Consider the following 27,637-nt stretch of genomic DNA (forward strand, 5'->3'; position numbering starts at 1 on the left):
CGTATCACATCTTGTATCCAAGCTAGAGGCAGTACAACAGGGTACTAGAGCCACCATGCCCCCCCGTATCACATCTTGTATCCAAGCTAGAGGCAGTACAACAGGGTACTAGAGCCTCCATGCTATTATATATACGCGTGTGTTTAAGTCACGCATAAGTGTAATTAGCGCTGAATCCAAGATGGCTGACAGACACCGCAGTGTCTAGAATCTCTCTGCTTTCAGACGATATCCCAGGTGGCCCTGACTTTTGAATCACCCTGCATATACACAGTGCTTGCTGACTGACTGACTGACTGATATAATATATATAGCCACACACAGATTACACCTCCCAGTACTGACTTGTGCAGGCGAGTGTACCATGGCCGCCCCTCAGGCTGGAGGCTCACAGAGGCGCACACCGCGGACCGGCTCTGCGTTCTGCTTTCCCGCCCTTTTCCTCCCGACTACTAAACCTGGGTGTGAGAGAGAGCACACAGCGATTGGCTGTCCACGGCCCGCCCCCTGCCCCTATTGGACCCTGTATCTGGTCTGGGCATTTCTATTGGTGGAGAGCTGTGCCGTAGTTTCTATGCTCTCAGACCAGGCTGCAGTGATGTTGGGCCGGCCGGCAGACAGCTGTGGGGTATGTAAAGCAGCCGTGCGCTGAGGAGCGCTAGGAGCCCCCAGAGCAGCTCTTCACTAGAGTGCCTCTCCACTGACGTGCTGTAGGGACCGCCATAGGCGATAGGCTCAGGGTGTCTCCCTATGACTTGTCTGCATTAGTGCTATAACCTGCCCTTGTGTCAGGGAGTAGGGAAAACAGCGCCCCAGCTGTCTGTGGGCAGGGTCTGGTATTGCAGCTCAGCTCCATTAACTTGAAGCAGGCCTTTATACCCTAATGCTCACCTGCCCCTTCAGAGGGATCCAGTGGTCCCCACAGTCTGTAAACGCAGGTGGATGTATGTTTTATGATCCCACAATCAGCCGTGTTCCCTCTGAGGTCGTCGCGGCGCACGGAAATCTGACTTTTCTTTTGCGCTCCCTGTCCTAGACCACGCCTATGGGGGAGCGCACGCACGGCACTCCTAAGAGTCAGATTGTCGCGCCACTTCAGAGGGAGGTCGGCGCTGACTCGTGTGCCCTCCCCCCGCTCCCCGACACCCGCTAAGAGCTCCATAACTGCGTGGCAACATGACGGGTTCCCCTAAAACACAAGTGGTAACAGCTCTCACTCTGGCTGCATGCACACCGCCATATCTGTGCAGAGCGTGGCGCACGCAATCCGCAGTGAATAGAACCCATCGGGAAAAAAAGTTCTGTGCGTTGCGAAGCTCCCATAAATATGGAGTCCTTTGAGTCCCACACACCGGCCATGTTTTCCCTCACTGCGATGTTGCAAGGAAAAAAAATCGCGGCGCGTCCTATTTTTTTCACGTTCCTCTGAACACATCGCCCTTTGACTACAATGGGGCCGTTGATGCATCCCCGGCTCTTACCTGCCGCGCGGTGTGCGTGCGATGCGTCCCGGTGACATCAATGCGAATCACTTCTGATTGATGTGAGGCGTTTTTGCCTTCATATGGCCCCGCCTCCGTGGGTAAAAGGCGTGTTGCTGAGCGCGGTACCGCGCTTGTCAGCGTGCCGCTACTCTTAGGCGAGTTTCGTGAGCCAATTGTGTCTGATCGTGATATGAACCAAAGTGGCGCATTTTTCACTGCATATGTCTGCGTTTTTCGTCCATTTTTAGGCCTCATTCACACGAGCGTTCGCACGCGGCTAAGTTACCTACGCAATAACATCGGGACTCTTAGAACCAATGCTTTCCCATGGAATCATTCAGACGAAGGAGGTTTAGCTGCAAAAAAAAATCGGATCTAAAAAAAAATCGTCCATCGGCGACCGACGTTCCTCCGGTGTTTTTTGGTCTTGCTCTATCTATGGACCGAAAAACTCAGGCGCCTCCATAGACTCCTCTGGGAGCTGCAAAAAAAGGGAGGGGGGGAGTCTAGCCGCGTCCAACGCTGGGAAATATGACAGGTGCCTGTATTAGGATTCCTACCGACCGCGGGAATTCTGATCAGCGGCGCATTTTTCGGCAATGCTTCGCACCCAGCCGTGCGAATAGGCGGGAGAACGCCAAGAAGGTCGGGACTTATTCGCGGGAAATGGTCCACTCGCACGATTTTCTGCAGAGATGGTCGGGATTTTATTGCGCGTCTAACTTCAGCGCGTTAATAACGCTCGTGCCAAAGAGGCCTTAGCGTGTATCTGCGCTTTTCACATCCGTGTTGTAACCGCGTGTCGTATGTTTTTCACGCACACAAAAAAAACTGTACAAAGGTCCAGGTGGTCTCCGTTTTGTCAGGAAGCGCAAAAACACAGAAAAAGCAGTGAACGAGGATGCTGATGGGCTTTCACTGCATTGTTTTACGCACTCATAGACTTCAATAGGCGATTGTGGTCCGTGAATACCAAAAATAAGCCATGTGGGGTTTATAAATACTTACCGGCCCAAGCCGCACCTGTCCACGGACGGCTGGCCGGACAGCTGGTGGTCCCTGCGACGCTGAAGAAGGGAGGGTGAGGCTCATGTTCCTCGTCCCGACTCATCCCGTAATGTGCGGTACAATGTCAGCATTATAATAAGGCCTGTCCGCACGGGGGGCCGAGGGCTTAAAGGGATTTTCCAGGAATATACATTGGTGGCTTATTTTTAGGATGGCTTATCAAGATGCGGTTGGTGGGATCTAACCGGCAGGGCCCCCACCGATCAAAAGAATGAATGAGACTAATCTGCAGTAGCAGGTACAGCCGGGATAAACATTGACGAGGTTCTGGCATTTCATTCTGTTGATTGGTAGAGATTCCAGGATTAAAGGGATTGATCAGGATTTTTGGGACTTTTACTATTGATGACCATGCTCAGATAGTTGATTGGTGGGGGTGTGCCACTCAGGATCACCTAAGATCAGCTGATACCCAAGCCTGCTGTCAGTGAGGAAAGCAGTGCAGGTAGATAGCGCTGTCCACATTGTAGTGGCCAGGTTTGGTACTACAGGCATTCAATGGGAGCTATGCCTGTAATCCCAAACCTGCTGCTGCAATGTTAACAGTGCTATCAGCTCCAAGCGCAGTCCACACTGACAGCGGGCCTGGATATAAGCTGACCGGCGGGGATCACGGACCCCTGCTATTGATGAAATAGTAAATTCCCAGATAACCCCTCTTACGGCTCCAGCAGGCAGGCACTTTTGCATGCGTTTTCACTTGCACAAATCGCAGACAATAGAACCCATTGATATGCACACAAAAATAGAGCATGTTGCGTATTTGTGCACCCATGCCACCGTAGGAGCACGACATTGTGCACAAAACTGCACGTTTTTGTGGTGTTAATTGATAACACTGGGGGTTTATTAGGCTGCTCAACCGGTTCAATCACCGCGCAAATGTGTCCCACGCCGATGTGAATAGGCCCAGTAGCGTGGAAAAGTGCAGTAGAATGCGCAGATACACGCATGACAGCAGGTGATAGAGCTTCCGTTACAGTGCAATCCCATCATGCTCCTGCGAGCGTATATACGCCTACGCTCGTCTGCAGGAGTCATTAAGGGCACTTTCATATGTGACAGAATATTCTGCCCTGCAGAAAAATCCGCACCGAGATCCGCTTGTCTAGTATGCAGATTTGGAGGTCGATTTGCAAATCTGTTTTAAAATCTACATGTCAGGCCGGCTTCACACTATCAAGAAAAGTGTGTGATTTTCAAGTGAGTGAAAACGCAGAATTATGAAACCAATGATTTTCAATGGTTTCATTCCCATCTGTGATGTTTTCCTACAGCATATTCTATCTTTTTGCAATATCGCCCATTGTTCCCAATGGGGTCGGTGGCAGCAGTCCCGCCGCCATTGAAAACAATGGAAGAACTCCGTGATCCTTTGCCACGGCTGTCACAGCCACAGCAGGGGATTCCTTCATCCACGCTGGGAATCCAGTCGGATGCGGCAGGGAAATCCCTTCAGCCGCTGCGGGGGTGAAGGGATTCCTCCAGTGATGCGAGGCTGTTTTCACATGGATTTCGAGGGTCAAGCAACCCTTAGGCATGCAAATTTTGGTGCACATTTTCATGGTGGAGTATTCTGTGAAAGCACCTTAACCCCTAGAACCCATTAAGGGCCGAGCGCCGTACATATACGGAGCTTCTAATCCACTGTTTTCTGTTTTAGGGCTTATTCAGATGGGCGTATATCGGTAGGGTTTTCACGCCCGGCTGATATACACTGCCCCTTCTCTGCAAGGGGAGGAGGCTGGATGGGAAGAGAGCTGGTGCACTGAGCTCCCACCCACTCTCTGCCCCTCTCCACTGTTTGCAATGGGAAGGGCGTGGTTGGAACTTAGCACCGCCCCATCCCGCCCCTTCCATTGCAAACAGTGGAAAGGGGGTGGAAAATCAGTGCACTAGCTCCCGGCCCGGGCTGCCTCCTCCCCTTGCAGAGAGGGGTAGCATATATCGGGCGGGCGATATACGCCCGTCTGAGTAAGCCCTTAGCTGGGTCCACATGGAGTGGACTTGCCGCAAAATTTCTGTGCCACATAGTAGATAAAAATTTTGAAAATCTCATCCGCAAGCTGCTGAGCAAATCTGCATAAAACCTGTGCGGAAATTGGCGCGTGGCGTGGAGTTTAACTCCGCAGCGTGTCAGGTTTATCGCTGTTTCTGCTCTGGAGTCCGCGTCTTCTCAATGAGGAGGGGAATTCCACGCAAAAATACGTGTTAAACCCCAATTGGTGCGGGTGTGAGGCTGGCTCTCTACTGCAGAAGGGTGCCTCAAATCAGCCCCTTGTGGGCCCAGCCTTAGAGCTGTGACTGCTAACGGCTACCACTAGGGGGAGTGACACATGCTCATGATTAAGGTCCCAGCTACGAAAAGAAGATCGATCTGCTAAGACTTGCTTCTTTCCTGTTGCTTGGCATGACGAGACCTAAGTTGCCTTATTCCTAAAGCCAGGTGGACTGATCACGCTGATGACCCCTTTAAATCAAACAGCAGTACAAAAAAAAGGAAAGTAATTGAAGCGTGAAGAGCAGTCCTAGTAAAATCCTCTAAACCTTCCTGCATGTTCACACCTGTTCTTCTGTGCTGCGGGTGTGAGCTATGCACATACCGGGCGAGCCACAGGCAAATATGAAAACCCTAGAAATGACCCTGTCCCACAAGCCCACACGATACCAACCCCTCGGGGCATTGACACAAGGCTGAGTCATGGCTGCAGTGATTGATATAGAACTTTTAATACAAGAACAGAAAATCTCTCAATATATATAAACTTCATCACATGATTTCCCAATCGTCCAGCGGTTGGAGATAAGTCTATACAAGTTCATAAACAGCCACCTCTGAGGGGTGGGCTGTACGTTCAGCAGACACCCGTCACTTGTTCTTCACTTGGTTCTCTCCTTCAGTAGAATGAGTTCAGTACAATGCCGTCACTTGTATTATATGGGGTCTCTTCGATGACACAAGTCAGTCCGGATCTCCTAGAGCACAACATGTAAGGTATTATGTCATACTTGTAAGGTGTCTTTAGTTTAGTGTATAATGGACTATAAAGTTTTTTATACAAGATATATCTTGGAAGGCCAACTTCTCTCTATATAGCAGTCTCTTTCATGACAAGAGTCACTCACTGCGGATCCTGTGGAGCAGAATATGGATATAAGGTATGTCATACTAAGGGGTCTTTAGTTTAATATAGGGTACAGTAAAATTCTGTCCTTTTAGACCAACATTCCTTTATGGAGATCTCTCCCCTAAAACGGGGCACCAGCTACTGATCTTCTGGAGTACAATAGGAAAAAAGACCAATGAGACTCCCCAAAAATGATGCTAGTTTATAGCTATATATCTACTTAAAAGAATGTGTGTCACAAACCAACGTCTCATTCTATGTGTGGTATTTCCTGATGGTGGTATGCCTTTTGCGTTCACTCTACCCCCCAGCAAGCTGGGTACTCATTGCACTGACCTTGGAAGGATGAGTTGACCCTGAGCCAGCTACCTGACCCATGCGGGGGATTGAACTTGCAACACTTCAGGTCGTGAGCGAGAGCTGACGAGAGCTGACCACTGCCCTAATGCTCTGCGCTCACAATATATGTGTGGTATTTCCTCCATGACATGAGTCACTCGCTCCTGATCTTTTGGAACACGCAATGTAAAGTACTTGTGAGTGTCTTCAGTTTAACAGAATTTATAATGAAAGCATTCTGATCTGGGACATTCATTTGCATTTGGGGCACTAGCTACTGATCTTTTGAAGTAAAACATGGAAAAAGGTCAAAAAGACTCCAGACGCTTCAGTTTACTATATAGTTACTTAAAAGAGGACCTCTCACAGAAAACCAGCTTCTAGTTATGTGGGAGTCTCTTCCATGACCCCAGTCACTCGCTCATGAGGTTTCGGCTCTGGATCATTCAGAGGACAATATGCAAAATAGTCATTAGTTTACTATATATTTACTATATATAAAGAGGATCTGTGACTGAAAAATAACTTTAGGTTGGAGTCTGTTCCATGACATGAGACACTTACTCCTGTACTATACATATATTTATACTATATATAATATAATATACATTTTCTTAAAGGAGTTTTCCAGGCAAATACTATTGATCCACAGGATAAGTCATCAATAACTGATCAGCTGGGGTCCACCGCTTACAGCCCTGGCCGATCAGCTGATTGTGTGCCTGCATGTACCAGTGCCAGCCACTACACGGGGATAAGAGCATCAGCTTCCACTCCATAGGATCGATCAACAATTGTATTTGCCTGGAAAACGCCTTCAGCCAGATTCTCTTTTTATCAAAATTCCTTCCGTGCCTCGGGGGAACCAGCTACTGATCTTTAGTAGTAAAGTATGTGAAAAACCAACCTATCATGTCAAACCTGTAAGATGAGACATGCTGCACACTAAAGAACAGCCTCTCCTGCAAGTGTTTGTTCCATAACTTGAGGCACTAGCTCCTGACCTATCTCAGGTTAGCTCATTATATAGAAATGCACTGGACCAGATGATTGTGTTCTTAGTCCCACCAGTAGCAGGAACCAGACTTCTATATAAAGAGAAGTTGTTTTTCCATGGCGGACTTCCTTTACCACAACACCCGATACATCAATATTCATAATATTCCAGCAAAAAAGTGTGAAAAACCAGATTGCACCCCGAGTCACTCTGTAGTTCAACGTTTCATCACAGAAGAGGCCAAACAGTGATCGCTGGTTGAGAAGAAGGCAGCATGGTGAGGTGGTGGCAGATTTCTAGCTTTATCATTCCAGTAATCCAGAATATTCCATAATCCATCATCCTCATGCCCATTCCCTTCTTCCTATAGGCCTTCTTACTGGTACTTCAGACGTTTTACTCCGCAGATCCTGCAGTTTTATAGGATTACGGGCACAGTCCAGGTCTGTGGAGTCTTGTCCTTTACACTTGGACATCTGTCTCTGTCACTTGCTTCGTCTCTTTTTACCTGGCATTTGTGTTGGCATCTAACAATTGGTGAATGTCTCTGGGCTGTCAGGTCGCGAAGGGATGGAAACTGACTGTAAGGTCTTTGTTCGAAACATGTCCGAAATGTAGAAGGCCTGGAATGGTATAAAAATAATATAGTCAATCTGGAGATTAAAGTTACTAGAGTAAAGCTTAAAAAGACACTTGAGGAACAGAGTGACCGGCCGTGGATGGACTGGAGGGGCGGAGCATGACCTATGGCCTTAGTGAGCTCTTGTGTAATGCTCCACCCCCTCCAATCCAGTAAACAAATTAATCCATTTTTCTTGGAGTGTTCCTCTAATTAGAAATAACCTGATATAAAAATGCCATCCGTACACCCCACGGTATTATGCTGGAGCAGCGGGCCAGGGCTCGTCAGGGAAGGTCCTTTGTGTATGGTGAGGCAGGATACACAGACGTTTCCTGCGCTTGCTGCGGCTCCCCTCCTCCTCCCCACTCCACAGAGGAAAGGGGGGATATTTACCTATTCTTTATTTATATAAGATTTCCTATTCCCACTCTCCCAAAAATACTCAGGACAAAGAGAGCGGGCGGAGAATTGTAACTTTGTTTATATTTTACTGGGTCTAAATTTGTAACTTGTTTTATGTTTTTTTCATGATGTGTTTATTATACAATATTTATAGAACATCAACATTTTCTATCTATCTATTTTCTATCTATCTATCTATCTATCTCATATCTATCTATCTATTTTCTATCTATCTATCTATCTATCTCATATCTATCTATCTCATATCTATCTACCTTCTATCTATCTCCTATCTACCTTCTATCTATCTTCTATCTATCGATCTCATATCTAGCTATCTCTCTATCTCATATCTATCTATCTTCTATCTATCTCCTATTTATCTATTTATCTATCTATCTATTTATCTATCTCCTATCTATCTTCCATCTATCTATCTCCTATCTATCCATCTATCTATCTCATATCTATCTATTTATCTATCTCCTATCTTTCTCCTATCTATCTTCCATCTATCTATCCATCTATCTATATCCTATCTATCTAATCTATTTATCTATCTATTTATCTATCTATCTCATATCTATCTATCTCATATCTATCTATCTCATATCTATCTATCTCATATCTATCTATCTCATATCTATCTATCTCATATTTTTCTCATATCTATCTATCTCATATCTATCTTCTATCTATCTCATATATATCTATTTATCTATCTCATATCTATCTATCTATCTATCTATCTATCTTCTATCTCCTATCTATCTTATTATATCTATCTATTTATCTATCTCATATCTATCTATCTATCTATCTATCAATCTATCTATCTATCTATCTATCTCATATCTATTTCTCCATCTATCTATCTCATATCTATCTCTCCATCTATCTATCTCCTATCTATCTCATATCTATCTATTTATCTATCTCATATCTATCTATTTATCTATCTCATATCTATCTCATATCTATCTATTTATCTATCTCATATCTATCTCATATCTATCTATTTATCTATCTCCTATCTATCTATCTATCTATCTATCTATCTATCTATCCATCTCCTATCTATCTATCTATCTATCTATCTATCTCATATCTATCTCTCCATCTATCTCCTATCTATCTCATATCTATCTCCTATCTATCTCGGGGTTAATACCCACTTGCGTTTTTCTTGCACGTTTTTTTCACGCGAATGTCAATGGGACTTTTTAATGTTAAAAACGCATCACACAAAAATTGCAGAAGCACAAACTTGCGATGAGTTTTTTAACATTAGAAAGTTCCATTGACAATCGTGTGGAAAAAAACGCAGCGATATCGCGTGAAAAGAAAAACGCAAGTGGGTATTCACCCTCATATCTATCTATCTATTAATCTATCTATCTATCTTATATCTATCATATCTATCTTATATGTATGTATCTTTTATCTATCTCTCTATCTATCTATCTATCTATCTATCTCATATCTATCTATCTATCTATCTCATATCTATCTATCTATCTCATATCTATCTATCTATCTATCTATCTATCTATCTATCTATCTATCTATCTATCTATCTATCTATCTATCTATCTCATATCTATCTATCTATCTATCTATCTATCCATCTCCTATCTATCTCATATCTATCTATCTATCCATCTCCTATCTATCTCATATCTATCTATCTATCTATCTATCTATCTATCTATCTATCTATCTATCTATCTCATATCTATCTATCTATCTCATATCTATCTATCATCTATCTATCTATCTATCTATCTATCTATCTATCTCATATCTATCTATCTTATATCTATCATATCTATCTTATATGTATGTATCTTTTATCTATCTCATATCTATCTATCTCATATCCATCCATCTATCTATATCATATCTATCTATATCATATCTATCTATATCATATCTATCTATCTATCTATCTATCTATATATCTATCTATCTATCCATCTATCTATCTCATATCCATCTATCTATCTATCTATCTATCTCTCTCATATCTTTCAGTCTATTATATCTATGTTATATGTTTGTATCTTATATCTATCTATCTTATATCTCTCTGTTATTCTGTTTTTCATTTTAAAGTATTTGCTTTCATTTTCGCGGACCTTTTTCTGCCTTTAGCTAAATCTAAATGACTCGCTGTATCGTCGATTTGGTGGTAGTAACAGATAATGTATCGGCCCTTGTAAATTGACCTCTTGGCTGTATTCACAGCGGTAAGTGCAATTTCAGTCAGAGTGTCTTCTGTTTACCACATACGGCAAAAAAGTGGCACAATTGATGTAAATTAAAACTCCCATTGAAGTCAATTGTTACACAACAAATAAAGCCGAGCATAGCCCATATGAGCGCATTCCATTTTTTAACGCATCTATTGACTTAAATGGGTAATTCTGCATTTTATTTTATTTTTTACATGAACCATCGATCTTTGACAAAATTCATACATGTGAATGCACACATTGACTTTAATGGGTCTGAGTTCTGCCCAAGTTCTGTCAGTTTCAAACTGGGATAGAACCCGGGCATTAAACTCGCCCATGTGTATAAGCCCTTAGTCTTTGACTCTGTTGTCAGGAATAAGCTGTAATCACATATGAGGTTATAGCTGCATCCATGCTGTAGATCCCACATTCTGCTGGAAGCAGACTGGCATTGTGCAGACAGCAGCTGGTGCTGACAGTAGTAGATAGAAAAGCCGCTTCACGTCCGTCCAGTCTCCATCTCAACCAGAACTTGTAATCAGGCTTTTCTCACCAGCCTGACATCTCACAACTTCAAGTATCTGTCACTGATCACACTGTTAATCATCATGTACTTACCACCCAGTAAGCGACCAGCGCCCCCTGCAGGAACCCAACAGCTACATCGGAGGGATGGTGCCTGTAGTCAGATATCCGAGTGAATCCTGTATACAAGGCCACAAGAATCAGGACAAACTGAACGAGAGGACGCAAGAGCCGAGCCCCTCGCCAGGTGAAACGCACCTGCAAGTAAAACTGGAGAGAGATACAGAGCGTGTCAGTGCTTTAACCCCCGTGCTGCCAGACTCTATTTTCTGTTCTGCGTTGTCTCCTTTTACACTTTTTGGGAGACAGAACTTTTATTGTGCAGGAATAAAATAGGCATATATATTTTTTTCCATATACAGCGCCACTCTTGGTCATGGCTGTATCTGGTATTGCAGCTCACTTGAATGCATCTGAGCTGCAATACTAGACACGGCCTATAAAAAGCACAAACTCTTTTTTTCTTTGGCTATGTGGATTACTATTACTGCTGGGGCCACTATGGGGGTCACTATTACTACTAGGGCTACTATGGGGGTCCATATCATTATTTGGGTACTATGTGGATCACTATTACTGCTGGGGCCACTGTGGGGGTCACTATTATTATACTATAATCTTGCAATTGGCCCTTTATAAGTTAACGATAAGGCTCATGTGGTCTTCATGAAAATGAGTTTGACACCCCTGCTCTAGCAGTAGATGGTGCTACGTCAGGAAGATGGCTAAGGTTTACTGGGTCCAGTAGTACACTGGGATCTCCTGCATCAGGGAAAGCTCCTTAAGACTAGGTTTTACATGGGGCAGATTTGCACTTTTGCCAAGTGCCCTGGATCTCTTGGCACCAGTTATGGCCACATTCAATTGTATCTGCAACCTCCATCATGTCCTTTGTGTCCCAAGTACCAACAGAGACTACCAATAACCCTGGTCAGCAGGTATCAATGTGGATATTCATATAGGAAAGCCATTTTAAGAAGCCATTTTCATCTATACTATTAGATAACCTTGACCAGCGTAGAGAGCAGCCAGAAAGAGTGTCTCTCACTTTGGAGGACCTGCCTTGTCCTGCATTATACAGACATCCCACTGATTTTGGTGGTTACTGCGTAATACTTCATTTCACCTGTGGCGACACTGCAGAGAAATTACACACTTACTGCTGGAATCCTTCCCAGATTACAGCTGATCGCTGGAGATCCTACAAGGAGAACACCTTTTTGATCTATTTTTGAGTGATCCTACTGGCAAGAAGAGATTGTACAAGGTGGACAACCCCTTTAACCATTTAGTGAAGCCAATACGCCTTTTTACAGTGGTCACTAATGGGCCTTAAACCTGCACATACATCTTTTTAAGGCGGTGGCTTGGCTAACTGCTGACAGCAAGGCTCCCGCTGTAACTGCCAGGAATGGAGAAACCTCAGATCTTGGCAGTTTAACCCATACATGCCACAATCAATAGCAACTTCAACATGTAAGCAGATGACATGGGGAGGGGGCTCCTTCTGTCACCCATCGGCACCCTGCAGTGCGATTGCGAGGTACGAAGTGGGTTCCATTGGCAGCCGAAACCCTGACAAAAGCCTCTGTGTTTGCCAAGTAACTTAGCCTGTTAGACTCCGTCTCCGGCAGAGTCTAATGGGCTGTTGTCATTGTCATTGTAGAATTCACTACATAAGTTATGCAGTGTACTATCATGATGATTGAACGATCACATCTTTAAGTCCTCTTGTGGGACAAAAAAAAAAAAGTGTCAAAAAAGGTCAATAAAGCTTAAAGGGGTTGTCCCGCGGCAGCAAGTGGGTCTATACACTTCTGTATGGCCATATTAATGCACTTTGTAATGTACATTGTGCATTAATTATGAGCCATACAGAAGTTATCAAAAGTTTTATACTTACCTGCTCCGTTGCTGGCGTCCTCGTCTCCATGGTGCCGACTAATTTTCGCCCTCCGATGGCCAAATTAGCCGCGCTTGCGCAGTCCGGGTCTTCTGCTGTCTTCAATGGGGCCGCTCGTGCAGAATGCCGGCTCCGTGTAGCTCCGCCCCGTCACGTGCCGATTCCAGCCAATCAGGAGGCTGGAATCGGCAATGGACTGCACAGAAGAGCTGCGGTCCACGGAGGGAGCAGACCCCGGCGGCCATCTTCAGCAGGTGAGTATGAAGACGCCGGACCGCCGGGATTCAGGTAAGCGCTGTCCGGTTTGTTTTTTTAACCCCTGCATCGGGGTTGTCTCGCGCCGAACGGGGGGGGGGGGGGGTTAAAAAACAAAAAAAAAAACGTTTCGGCGCGGGACAACCCCTTTAATTTAAAAATAATCCAACTTAAAAAAAATGCATCTTTTTCTCCACAAAAAAACCCTTTTTAAATAGATCTTTTGATCGCCTCACAAAAACGCAATAAAAAGCAATCCAAAAGTCCTCACAGAAGCCTATTAACATAAAACTGTCCTAAAATGGGGCAATGAAAATTCAATTGTTTTCCTTTATAAATGTGTGTGTGTGTGTGTGTGTGGGGGGGGGGGTTGTGATAAAGTAGTAAAAACAATTTAACCAAATTATACATTTGGTATCGCTGTGTTCCAGAAAAGCAAGCTATCATGTTATTTTTACCGATTGGTGAACGCCATGGAAACAAAGCCCAAAAAACAATGGCAATATTTCTGGGCGTTTTTTCCGTCTGCCCCAACCCCAAAAATGTAATAAAAGTTCTACAACACATTATGAGTAACCCAGCGTGCGGCCATTAAAAAAATACAACTCGTCCCACAAAAACAAGTCTCCTACAGATATGTCAGTGTGATAATGAAAATCACCTGGTCCTTAAAGGAGTTGTCTCGAGGAAGCAGTGAATTTTTTTTTTTTGCCCAGTCCCCCTAATTAAGCATACATTACTAAGCCCCCCTGTAAATGACTTTTCTAGCTGGTTTGTACTTACCGTTCCAGCGTTTCAGCAACTTATAAAAAGTTTCCCAAGATGGCCGCCGGCTCTTTTCCCGTCGCTTGCTGTAGCCCGACGTGCGCGCTCCCGAGACGCTACCAGCTGTGTCTCCCTGACAACCAGACGCCCCGCAGCCGCCGACCGGACCCCGGGATTGAACGCAGCCGACCACGGCACACAGTCACCCACCGCCAGGCAGCAGGTAACCGGCGCTAGGCCCCGGCCCCCCCGCGCTAGACCCGGCTCCCCGCGCTAGACCCGGCTCCCCCGCGCTAGACCCTGACAACAGGCGAAGGCCCCTCGGCCCAGCGGCAGTCCCCTCAAGACAGGTGAAGGTCCCGGGCCACAGCGGTAGGCTCCGGAGCCCAGCGCTAGGACACCCGGAGGGGCCCACGCCTGTTAGTGACACATCACCCCCGACCCATCACTTACCTGGACGGCAGGGCGGCTTCTCGGGACGGCTGGGCGGCTTCTCGGGACAGCTGGGCGGCTCAAGTTTCTGCACCCCTCTCTAAGAGAGGATGGTACAGAATGGCCGCTCCAGCGCGCTCCCGAGAAGTGACAGCTCTTCTGCGCATGCGCAGAAGAGCTGTAGCGGCTAGCAGGCTGAAGCGGCTCGTGCTGAGAGCAGAAGGCAGGACTGCGCAAGCGCGTCTAAAAAAGCAAGCTGCCAGCGAATTTAGACGGAACCATGGAGACGAGGACGCTAGCAACGGAGCAGGTAAGTGAATAACTTCTGTATGGCTCATAATTAATGTACGATGTATATTACAAAGTGCATTAATATGGCCATACGGAAGTGTATAACCCCACTTGATTTCGCGAGACAACCCCTTTAAGATACAAAATCACTAAGGGGTTAAAAGTCAACCCGGTCCCTTGCTGGTGTCCTTGATAGAACTGCCATGATGTATAGTCCTCATGATGTCACCACAACTCGTGTCTATCACACAACAAATGTCAGCATGAAGAAAGTCTCTTGTACAGTCTGCTTGGTGAATCACTGGTCGGTCAGTCCTTGACCGGTCTTTGGGCTGGACGGTCGTCCCTATCTGCTGTCAAATGGTTAATGATGAAAATTTCACACATGTATTGCTGAATCATGTGAGAAGTTGCTCAAAAAAGTCACAAGAAGGAAGTAAAAATTATGTTTACATTTTTTATGTGCTTTCTTATTAGGCAACGGAGTCATCTAGTCTATACTGAGGGTCGCATCGCTGAACACTTACTGACCATGAGTAGAAATTATGCTATGTAATACAGAGGAGAGGACATGATGTCTGAGAATGGAGGCGCCATTGGCACTGTGCTGATACTCTGTTCCTCTTGAGACCATGTGACTACCCTTACAGTCATTAGACCCATGTGCCTTGGGAGACTCAATAGCTCTGGGGCTGTTTGGAATGAAGCACCATAGCTTTAAAATGGGCTCCTTCCACTAATATACACAGATTTAGAAGCCCGGATGCTGTATTATAGGTGTGCCATTCTAGCCAACCACACTAAAGGGTTGACTAGATTCCTCGCGCCGTTGTCACTACAAACAGCACAGGAAGCAGATCGCACTGACCATAGCAGAGCGGTCCAATTGCAAATACAGTTGCTATTGAATTCAATGCAATACCAACCCTGACCACTGCGCTATAATCACTGCGATCACAGGATCTGCTTTTTGTGCTGTCTGTACTGACATCAGCATCAGAAATCAGCTAATCAGAAGGGATCCCGAGCGGCAGACCACCGCCAATCATCTACCATCCTGGAGACAGGTCATCAATAGAAGAAATCAAAAAAGTCCCAGAGAACCCCTTACAGCCGAGTTTGATTTACATTTTTATGTTACTAGTTAGCTAATATAATAAATATTTAATATAATAATCGAGTAAATCGTAAGGCCGTATTGACACGGGTGGTTTTCCTGTGTGAGTTTTGTACAATTCCAAGATGGATAGCGCTCACGCGGTAAAGGAAGCCATACACTTAAAATGGGTTAACTCACACAATAGATTTTTTTTATCAGACCGATACTATGAAAAATCGCTGCATGTCCTATTTTTGTGTGATTCTTTTGAAGAATCACCTAATATTTTCTATGGAGACTTAGAAAAAATGGCTGGCAATCACATGCCCTGCAATTTGAATGCGAGAGTGATGCACTTTTAATGCAGGTTACTACGGGGACCACATAAAAAACAGGAAGTGCAGTGCAATTAAAAATGCAGATGAAAAGGGGATGTAAAACTGATCTAAAACGCGCTTTAAAATCACAAACGTGCATCACAAATGCATGAAAATCAAATGAAAAATGACCAAAATCTCACTTGCCCGTGTGAATGCAGCTGCAATCTGATTTGCACAAAAATTCTGGCACAACACAAATAGTAAATGCGCCAGTTGTTCTCTCTATTATCACATACATTGGATAATAATAATTTTTGCCTCGTTAGCGCTATTAGTACAGCTACTTTACAGACACAAAATATAAACCCACAAAGCCTCCCTCATATAGATGAATACTGTGTAATCTCCTGACATGTTTAGTATCATACTTCCTCCTTCACTTAACCGCCATGAGACCACAAAGCAGACTGAGTCTATAGCTACATATATATAAATACATGACATATACTCACCGACAGGTATAGCATGGAGTACATCGCAAACGACGCGTGACCGGAATAGAACGATTTCCTGAAACACAAGATTCACGCGCCGTAAGTGGGACTGTCACCAGCAGGGTATTTACATCAGCATAGCAAGAAGTATGTCACCAAATGGGTTACACAAAAAAGAGCAGTTGTACCTAAACAGAAGAGATGTGTGATAGATAGATATGAGGGAGATAGATAGATAGATATGATAGATAGATTAGATAGATATGAGGGAGATAGAGAGAGATAGATAGGAGATATATATGATAGATAGATAGATAGATAGATAGATAGGAGATATATGAGATAGATAGATAGGAGATATATGAGATAGATAGATAGGAGATATATAAGATAGATAGATAGGAGATATATATGATAGATAGGAGATAGATATGATATAGATAGATAGGAGATATATGAGATAGATAGATAGGAGATATATATGATAGATAGGAGTTATATATGATAGATAGATAGATAGGAGATATATATGATAGATATGAGATAGATAGGAGATAGATATGATATAGATAGATAGATATGAGATAGATAGATAGATAGATAGATAGAACTTGATGCAATGCATTAAATACACACAGCAAACTTTAAGTTGGTATTTAACAAAAGCCATTGAAAGGGTCAAGTTAAAGTTTACTAGATCGATAGATGTAAACTTCCTCTTGTGCCGAAGATTAGCAATAATGTAGCTATTTTATAAGTAATTATAATACTCATGTCCGGTAGGAAGTCCCTCCTCCCTCATCTTCCCCTCCACCGTTACTCATCTCTGCCCATAACCCATCAATGCCACATGTTACCGATATAATGAAGGAACAGGAAGTGGATCATTCATTACTTGGTATTATTTTCTTGTTTAATCTACTTTACGCCCACCACATTAGTCAAACGGCAATAAAGGGAGAGTTACTTCACTGCTTCATAAAGGAAATATTCCATGCAAGGAAATTACATTATTGTTATTAGTTTTGAGTAAGAGAAATGATGTCACAGTCCCTAAAATTTTTCTAAAGCCATGAAATCCAAAAAGGAAATAATATGTTAATGTAAGCGGGCCAAACATAGGGGCTTGGGGGTCTATTTCTAAGCTAGCCAATCTCCATCTAAGAGCGTTGGCCTTTTCCTTATAGTTTCCAGATCATAGGTGTTGTGATATCGCCATGGTTCATGAGTTCAAATGGGCAAAAATACCACAAAAAGTTAGGAAACTATGTAGAAGGGCGCACTGACTAATATTGGCCCCTTCCTGGTGATGGTTTACTGGCCAGACATCAGGTGGAGAAAAGTTCATAGATTGCTGTCCACTGGTGTAACTATAGAGGATGCAGGGGATGCGGTTGCACCCGGGCCCACGAGCCTTAGGGGGCCCATAAGGCCTCCCTTCTTCATATAGGTAGCCCAGTACTATGAATAAAGCATAATAGTTGGGGCCCCTGTTTACAGGTTTTGCACTGGGGCCCTGGAGCTTCAAGTTACGCCTCTGTTGCTGTCCACCATTTTTGACTGACCCTTGCCCTCGCCCAGAATGTTTAGGCATCTCTTAGTAGTGGCAGCCCTTTTCAGGACGAACAGAACCATCTGGGACTCTCACATAATTGGTGTCAGAAGACCTCTGTTGTGAAAAGCTCAAAAAGGGCAAGGGGCATATATGGCACAATTATGCCCTCTAGTATAGGAAAATAGGGTATGACAAGATAAATAAAGATTCTCTCTATGGTCTGTCTGATTGATGGCTCCTTTAGGAAGGAATAACTTAGATACATCATTATTGTTGAATGAAGACACAAGTTCATCAACTTCAACCAGCAAAACATCAAACACCCTAAGAAGACCTTGTTCAGTATGCCCTACATGGTACCTTTGAGATGAGGTAAGGGAATGAACTCATGATAATGGTTCCTTCATTCCTTATAAACTACTGAGGAAGTATTTTTGCCTCTGGAGATGTGTTTTGCCCACACAGACGTTTTGTTTGCTGCAGTACAATCAGTCACTACATCTTCTCTAGAACACCCCTCCCCCCCCCTTCTTACGGTTTTTCATTTTGTTGAATGGCCTAAACAAAGATTTGCTTGTCTTTAAGAACACAGTGACTATCATAGTGACAATTACTGCATGTAATAATAGATTCCATATGAGAACATCAAGAAATCAACAAGACAATGAACTGGTTCAATTTATGACTAGTGTTGAGCAAACTTTTGAAAAGTTTGGTTCAGTCCAAATATGTTCAATCTGAACCGGATTTTAACCAATACTCCTAAAATTAATGTATAAAACTGTTTAAGAGCTATAAACTCCTCCTATGGTGGCTGTTTCTTTGGAGTCTTAAGTTCATACCTGACCAAGGACAACATCTGCATTGATTTTTGTGTGGGTTTGTAGATTAATACAAACTCCATGCAAATGTTGTCTTTGGTCAAAGTTGAACCGAGGACCCCAGTGCTGCAAGGCAGCAGTGCTAATCATTGAGCCACCATGTAGCTTCTTCCTCCAGAGGAGAGGTGAAGAAGATCTCCTTCTCCTCTAGAGAAAGAAGAAGCACAGTCGCTCAGTTATTAGCACTGTTGCTGTGCAACACGGGAAACCTAGGTTCAATTCTGACCAAGGGCACCATCTGCATGGAGTTTGTATTAATGTTTGTGTGTGTTTCTACAGGCATTCATGGATGTTGAACTTAAAGGGGTTGTCCCGCGGCAGCAAGTGGGTCTATACACTTCTGTATGGCCATATTAATGCACTTTGTAATGTACATTGTGCATTAATTATGAGCCATACAGAAGTTATCAAAAGTCATTCACTTACCTGCTCCGTTGCTGGCGTCCTCGTCTCCATGGTTGCCGTCTAATTTTCGCCGTCTAATGGCCAAATTAGACGCGCTTGCGCAGTCCGAGTCTTCTTATCTTCTCAATGGGGCTCCGTGTAGCTCCGCCCCGTCACGTGCCGATTCCAGCCAATCAGGAGGCTGGAATCGGCAATGGACCGCACAGAAGCCCTGCGGTCCACGGAGGGAGAAGATGCCGGTGGCCATCTTCGCCGGGTAAGTAAGAAGTCACCGGAGCGCGGGGATTCAGGTAAGCGTTGTCTGGTGATCTTTTTTAACCCCTGCATCGGGGTTGTCTCGCGCCGAAGGGGGGGGGTTGAAAAAAAAAACCCGTTTCGGCGCGGGACAACCCCTTTAAGTTTGTTCATCAGAGACAAACTGCCCGATGTTCGGATTCGTGCCAAACTGTACCTTTAGCAAAGTTTGACCCAAAAAAGGGTTCCACTCGTCGGGGGAGAGTGAGAGAGATCTCCCTCCCCCCAGCTCACCCCCACTCCCTCTCGCTCACTCCCGCCCCGCATTTCCTCGGACGAGTAATCAGTTACTCAAGAAGACCGATGCTCTCTCGAGTATCAGCCTTAAACGAGCGTGCTCGCTCATCTCTAAATATATCCTTTATTTTTAGCTTTTACTATAAAGATCCCTTTCTGCTATTAACATCAGTTTACTATAAGATAATAGATGTAACTTCTACTGTTACAACTAATATACAGTGAGCAATCACTGCATTAGGAACAGCTGGTGTGTGACATCCTGTCGTTAATAACTCGGCACCATGTGATGGGAACGTCACAATCTGCTCTCAGATAATGTGCAGTCATGAGTCAATGTGGTGACTTGAGTGACTTTAGCTGCGGGCAGATTGTTGGTGCCCAGAGGTGCGGTGCCAGTGTTTCTTATACAGTCATACTTGTTGGCTATTCCTGAACCTCAGTATGAAGAGTGTAACAAGACCAGTTAAACCATGGACAGACATCTGAGAAAGGATCACACAGCGGCAGGCCACGTGTGGTTAATCCTGGAGGCGAGCGTCAAGTGGCATTTCTGGTATCTTAGCAATGACATGCCATAGTTGACCAACTGACCCAGCAGTACAACAGTGGGGAAGTTAGACAACTTTCCTCAATGACCTTGCAACATTCTTGGCATCAACTGGGGTTCAATAGCTGAAGACCAACAAGGGTGCTCCTGATGACCTCGCGTCATCACCAACAAAGCCTTGCATAGGCTCAGGATAGACGTGCTAATATCTTTCTGTAAGAGCTGTAATCATATAGTTATAACTTATTTTTACACTTTGTACTGTTAATGACTCTTCCTCATACTGAAAGAGAACCTACAACCCTTTATAGGGTTTGGCTCAGTTTGCACACCTCTTTGCCATATGCCCTTTTAAAGTATCTACAGATGAAAAGGAGGAGTCTCCGTGGTCAGGGGAACATAATTTCCCCAAGTGAAGGTGTTGGGAGGATGAACAAGATGCTGATGGACCCATCTAATAAGATTTAAAATCAAACCCAAATGAGTGAAACGAATAAAACAAATGATGCTAACCCTCTTCAGCCCTGGTGATACCACGCTGCAGCACTGTGATTCTCACGGTCTCTGTTGGCAGCAGAAGTCAGGTGACTGCTGTCTGCCAATTAGAGACCACAGCGTCACTGCCCATTCTCCTGGCATCAGCGTTCACATCCTTGGTGCCATTATGCCAGGAGTTAGTTTTTAACTGGGCATCACCTATAGACTACATTCACATGAGCGAGCGGCGATATCGGACCGAAACACTAGCCCCGATATTGCGCTTTGCCAATGTGCGATTTTTACGGCGTTGCAATGCGTATTTGATTAAAAATCACATCGCTTCTTTGAAATTTTGATCATCAGGAGGATGAAAGGATCGCAAGTGTTTCCCATAGACTTCAATGGGGGAAAAAATCGCACTCCCATGCACATTGCATGGCATTTTTTCTAAGGTACCATAGGAAACAACAGGTGATTCTTCCCGCGGAAACACCCAAAAATGGAACATGCTGCAACAAAAATTGCTCATGTAAATAAATCCATTCAAAAGAATAGGTTTTATATTCATGCGTGTTTTGTGCACATAACATAAAACTCACGCAAGTCTCTCGTTCGTGTGAATAAGCCCTTAAGGGGAAATGTTAGGATGCAGCCTCTCGTAAGCCTCCACCTCATCCATCCTGAGCTTTTTTGTCACAGTCATAAATGCTTCAATGCTTATGAAAGGGGAAGCTCCGGGCCTCTGGGCTCTCACCCAAAACCCCTTATGTCTCACCTGGCCTCTGTCACGGCACTTGAGTTCCCCGTACATCTGTAATCCTCCACATAGCCAATGGTGCAGTTGAGACCTTCTGGCTTACACACAGAGAGGAAGTTTGGCCTCAGCCGACCTGCACTCAGCTTAGCTGCATTAGTCAGTGACTGTCCAAGAGCAGAGCCAAATAGGAAGGGAAGCACTTGATGGTAAATGCTAGACAGGTAGCCTTTTCTGGGACAGGAATCTGATCTCCGCTGTCTGCTGACCCGGTGACATTCTCCAAGCACAATCTAAATAAGAGGGAAACATCATGAAAGCCAAGGCCAACAGCTGTTCGTTACTACTATACAGATGGAGCAAAATCTAGATCGGTCAAGTGACTCCCTAGGCGTTCCATTGTTTGTGCTTCATGATGATAATGCATGATTAAACTACATTGGTAATTAGTCAATTTGGACACTATTACAGGTCCCTCAATAGTTGTGGCTAAGCTCACCTAATGTCCTAAATGGAAAATCTACCCACTCATGCCATAATGCATTCCTTGCTCCCATACCACTACATATGTAGGTAGAGTTGCCATTCAGGAACCTGAAAAGACATGTTACAAAATGCATGATGAGGAATTTATGGTATGAGGATTATGGTGAGAACTTTATGGTGTGAGGACTATAGTAAGAAAACTGTGTAGTGTCAGGACTATAGAGAGGGCTTTATAGTGTGAAGATTATGCTAAGAACTATGTGGTGTGAGGATTATGATAAGAACCTTTTATGGTGACAACATTACAGTGTGAGGACTTTATTGTGAGGGTGAAAGGACTATGGTAAGGACATTGGTGAGGATTTTATGATATGAGAACTATGGCGATGGCTTTATGACTTTGTGGTGTGAAGAACATGCTGAGAACTTTCTGGATGTGAGGATTATAATGAGGACTTTATGGTATAAGGATTATGGTAAAGACTATTTGGTGTGAGAAAAATGGTGAGGACTTGACGGCCTGATTGCTAGGATGATAACTTAATTGTGTGAGGACTATGGTTACGACTTTATAGTGTGAAGACATTAGTTAGGACTTTCTGATGTGAGGACTCTGAAAATGACTTTATGACTTTTTGGTGTGAGGACTATGATGATGACTGGTGTTGAGCAAACTGAACCAGTCAAACCCGAACTGAACTTTTAGCAAAGTTCTACCCAAGACAGGGTTCTACTGCTTAGGTTCGCTCAAAACTGGTTCTGAACACTGGTGTATCACACGCCCTCATCCACTCCTGACTCGATTACTGCAACTCGCTGCTGATTGACCTGCCCTGCACCAGACTCTTCCCTCTCAAATCCATGCTAAATGCGACAGCTAGACTCCCCTTCCTATCCAGCGGCTTCTCAGACGACTCTGCACTATGCCACTTTCTGCACTGGCTGCCCATACATTACAGAACTCCATTTAAACTCATCACCCTCACTCACAATGCTCTCCATGGAGCCACGCAACCATACATCGCCTCCCTCCTGTCCATTCATTACTCAACCCGTGCGCTCCACTCTGCTAACACACTCAGGGCTTTTATGGCTCTTAGACAGTATTATACACCAGCTTTAGGACTTCTGGTGAACTTCCAATTGTGTTCAAACTAATTCAGACCAAACTGAACTTTGTACTTAAGTTTGGTTAAACGGCCCAACCGAACTTTTCAAAAGCTTGCCCATCACTAGTAAGGACTATGTGGTATGAAATATGGTGGGGACTTTATGGTCTAATTACTATGGTGAGGACATCAGTAAGGACTTCATGGTGTGAGGATTACAGTGAGGACTTTGTGGTTTGAGGACTATGGTAGGGATTATGTGGTGTGAGGACCATGGTGGCAACTTTATGGTCTGATTACTAGAATGGTCATAGAATGGTAGAGTTGGAAGAGACCTCCACAGTGAGATCTTTATGGTGTAAGGACTATTGTGAGGACATCAGTGAAGACTTTATGATGTGAAGAGTAAAGTGAGAACTGGTGTGAGGATCATGGTAAGAACTTTGTGGTATGAGGACTATGATGAGAATATCAATGAGGACTTGGTGTGAAGACAATGGTGAAGACTATATAGTCTGATTACTATGGTGAGGACTTTGTGGTATGAGGACTGCTGTGAATGTAGTGGGAAGCATAAAGGCATCATTGCCATCTATTAGTGCTCCTATTATTATAGATGTGTAACATAATAACCCTGCTTTATACATAAGATAGGACGTACCGTAACCCCAGTGATGAGGATACCCAGGCTGATCAGCATAGTGTCGCTCACAGTTTCATCCCGGGTTGCTGGAAATTGTATGCTGACATCATCACAGAAAAACCCACGATGCACTGGAGAAACCAATCCCAGCTCACAAATCAAGAAGGGAATAGACACTGTAATAAGAAAGACACAGGGGCACAATTATTACTATTGTGTGCCAGAAGTCTGGTGTGTGTTGCATCTTTTTTTATGCAAATTAATTTAGACAAATTTACTATTGCATTGCACCAAAAAGAAAAGTTGTCATGCCTCTCACTTCACTTTTCGGAAGTGTCTAGAAAAAGGGAGGTGTTGGAGGGGAGTGCAGTTTTTAAGGCAGATTTAGAAATTTGCGACTTTTTAAAAAGTTGTAAAAATTTGTTACTATCTCACTCCGGTAGCTGGGTGGCATACAGAGTGGCTCCACATCTATAGGCATATTCAAAGATGTGACAAATTTATCATTATTGTGCAATATTTGACAAACATTGAGAAGGGCAGAAAGCTGCCAGGAATGTGAATCAAAAATTCCCCTAGTGATAAATTATTTTTAATAAACTCAAGGTGGATGGACAGAGACACAGACAGACAAATACATATGAGATAGATAGACATGAGATAGATAGATATAAGATAGATAGAAAGATACATATAGATATAAGATGGATAGAAAGATAGATATAAGATAGATAGATATGATATAGATAGATATGAGATAGATAGATATAAGATAGATAGATATGAGATAGATAGATAGATAGATATGAGATAGATAGATAGATAGATATAGATATGAGATAGATAGATATAAGATAGATATAAGATAGATATATATGAGATAGATAGAAAGAAAGATAAATAGATATAGATATGAGATAGATAGATATGATATAGATAGGTAGATATGAGGTAGATATAATATAGATAGATAGATATGAGATCAATAGATAGATATGAGATAGATATAATATAGATAGATAGATAGATGAGATTGATAGATAGTTATGAGATAGATAGATATGAGATAGATATAATATAGATATGAAATTGATAGATATGCGATAGATATAATATAGATAGATAGATATGAGATTGATAGATAGATATGAGATAGATATGAGATACATATAATATAGATATGAGATAGATAGATAGATATGAGATAGATATAATATAGATATGAGATACATATAATATAGATATGAGATTGATAGATATGAGATAGATATAATATAGATAGATATGAGATTGATAGATAGATATGAGATAGATAGATAGATAGATAGATATGAGATAGATATAATATAGATATGAGATTGATAGATAGATATGAGATAGATATAATATAGATATGAGATTGATAGATATTAGATAGATAGATATGAGATTGATAGATAGATAGATACATAGATATGAGATTGATAGATAGATATGAGATCGATAGATAGATTACAGTATATAAAGACCAGGCTACTGACTCTTGTCATGATGATAGTATTTGAACACACTTGAGTATTTACCAAGTTACGTAACCTTCTGCCTTTAACCCACAGTAATAAACATCTTGTGACCATCTCTGTCCTTTGACACCTATTGTCTGTTTCTGTTCTTTACTTTTGGGCCTGACTGTGACACAATGCCAGATGTCTGTGATGCCTAAGCTATGAAATACACATGTGAAATGCTTACTTTTCATTGACTGGTGATACAATATATACAGATGTAGCAGATTTTGAGTTTGTCAGGTACAACATGGCTCAGTTCCATCTGCCATGTGTTATCTGTAGGATTGCTGGTATTGTGGTATGCAGCCTAAGCGTTACATGACAAATGCAACTCTTCTACATCTGTAAGAAATACATTGGTTCCAATGAACGCATTATAATTGGCTGTGGGTTATATAATAACCATCTCCATTGGTAGGAAACCATCAGTGACAGGCTGAATCATCAAGGGGCTTGTGGTGAAGTGCACTGGGCACAATGGGATAATTTGTGGTTGATGTTAATGCAAACTACTATGTCATCTCATCAGCTGCTAGGTTGAAGCTCTAATTTTAGACTTCTCTTCTGAGGTCAAATACCCCCTCACTCTGCAGTATCCAAGAATAGGACACCCATACACTGATGGAATGATATGGGGGGGTAACTATGTTCAGGGGGTCTACCCCACTGACTCCTCTGCAGGTGATGATATGAAGCCCATGTGAAAATAAAGGCATCGACTGTGGATGGCTCCACATTTAAGATATAAACCAGCATGCTGTCAATGTTGTAGGACCTGCCAAAATATAACACCATCTTTCTTCTCCTCCAAAAGATGAAGTGGGAAGAACAAGGGTCCTGTCCACCTCTCCTAGGATAGGACCCCATAGATTGAACCAGCACCAGGAGAGGAGACCCAAAAGCTATCCTTTAATATCTAGACGATGAATATTGCCTCCCATGATCAATTAACTCCTGCATCGTTGAATTCTGTACAATTCAACAATAAAATTGACTGGCCAAGTTGACCTTCATCTTCTCTACGCTTAGATTTACCTAAAGGTTCTGGTCAATAGTCAATATTACAAGTTCACATATGGGATATGTGCTGTGGAAAGTTATTCAGCTCTGCTACATTTATAATGTATCATATACCATATATGAGAACTCGGCTGAACAATACGACCACTTTGCTACCTCGTATATTACCTTTAAAGTCAATGAAAGCATAAAATATTGGTAAAAAAGAGACCAAAAATGCAGGAAATAGAATAAAAGATGCAGGAAATACAATTTTCAGAAATTTCTTGTATAACAGGTGTTATAAAATGTATGGCACATCGCCTGGCACCCCTATGGGTGGGCGCATACTTACCCACACACAGGCACAGCAAATCCAGCAAAACCAGTGACCTTCTAGATCCTTTGCTAACTTTGGTTTTGGGTTGCCGGTGGACACAATGCCCCCCGACTGTCACCTTGAGGACTCTAGGGTCTGGACACCAGTCTGGTGCTCCTCCAGGGGTTAGATGCATTATGCCAAGTGGATGATGGATGTGTTACAGTCTTGGCTTCTTGTATTTGCTCCTCTAACCAAAGAGGCTTCTAAGTTTGTGAGTAGAGAGTCGAGACAGTTAAGAGAGAGCGAGAGGAAGAGAAGGAGGGGCTGGGAGGGGTGTACAGGGGGTGTGAGACAGACATGGGAAGGAAGGAGAGGAAGAGCGATAACTGTTTAGGAAAGAAGAATAATGTAGCTGTAATCTGAGCTCGGAGTGGTCCACACCCTGTAATCCATCTCTACGGGACCCTACAATCTATAAGTGTCCATATGTTCTTGAGGTTGAAATTGAACTTTGAGGATAGCTGGAAGAGCAAAGTGTCAACAAGCGAAGAGAGCAACAACAGGCCATGTTCACAGCTCAGTGGCTGCTGTATCGATGATGATATTGACACTACATGGTTATAATTATTTGACTCCTGGTGCCCATAAAGCGAGACACAGTAGTAGTCACACAGAACTGAAAAAGTTATGAAAGTTTTTGTCACTGCAAAAATCTCTGCTTGTTCCTCTTTAGCCTGTCCATTAAGTAATATGTATGACTATAGGGCACTCGGGTAAATGTAAGTCCCAGCACTGGATGACTAGTTAGCAAACAACTGAGAAATTACTCAGAGAGTCTGAAAGATTCCCTTATGAAGAAAAGGGGTTGTCCAGTTGTAAATTGTTATTGGTCTATCCTTAGAATAGACCATAAATAGTAGATTGGTGGCATTCAGCTGCGCAAGACCCCTGCTG

At 43.2% G+C, this 27,637-nt stretch overlaps 1 protein-coding gene across 1 annotated transcript; it reads right to left on the reverse strand.

The window, feature by feature from the left end:
- Positions 1-5,258: 5,258 nt before the first annotated feature.
- On the reverse strand, positions 5,259-26,962 carry LOC136612977 (phospholipid phosphatase 3-like). Its single transcript, XM_066593758.1, has 6 exons — positions 26,717-26,962; positions 23,834-23,991; positions 21,599-21,870; positions 16,440-16,497; positions 10,896-11,072; positions 5,259-7,639 (listed from the first exon to the last, which is right to left on the reverse strand). Exons 1-6 carry the CDS (start codon positions 26,874-26,876, stop codon positions 7,544-7,546), a joined length of 921 nt encoding a protein of 306 aa, XP_066449855.1. The 5' UTR covers positions 26,877-26,962; the 3' UTR covers positions 5,259-7,543.
- Positions 26,963-27,637: the final 675 nt, after the last annotated feature.

This window comes from Eleutherodactylus coqui, chromosome 2 (assembly GCF_035609145.1).
Source record: "Eleutherodactylus coqui strain aEleCoq1 chromosome 2, aEleCoq1.hap1, whole genome shotgun sequence".
Lineage (NCBI taxonomy): Eukaryota > Metazoa > Chordata > Amphibia > Anura > Eleutherodactylidae > Eleutherodactylus > Eleutherodactylus coqui.

Coding starts and splice junctions, on each gene's coding strand:
- LOC136612977 (XM_066593758.1), bottom strand. CDS start 26,876: ATGCATCTAACCCCTGGAGGAGCACCAGACTGGTGTCCAGACCCTAGA. Junction 21,871..23,833: donor TCCTCATCACTGGGGTTACG/GTACGTCCTATC, acceptor CCTCTTATTTAG/ATTGTGCTTGGAGAATGTCA. Junction 16,498..21,598: donor AGTGCCGTGACAGAGGCCAG/GTGAGACATAAG, acceptor CTTGTGTTTCAG/GAAATCGTTCTATTCCGGTC.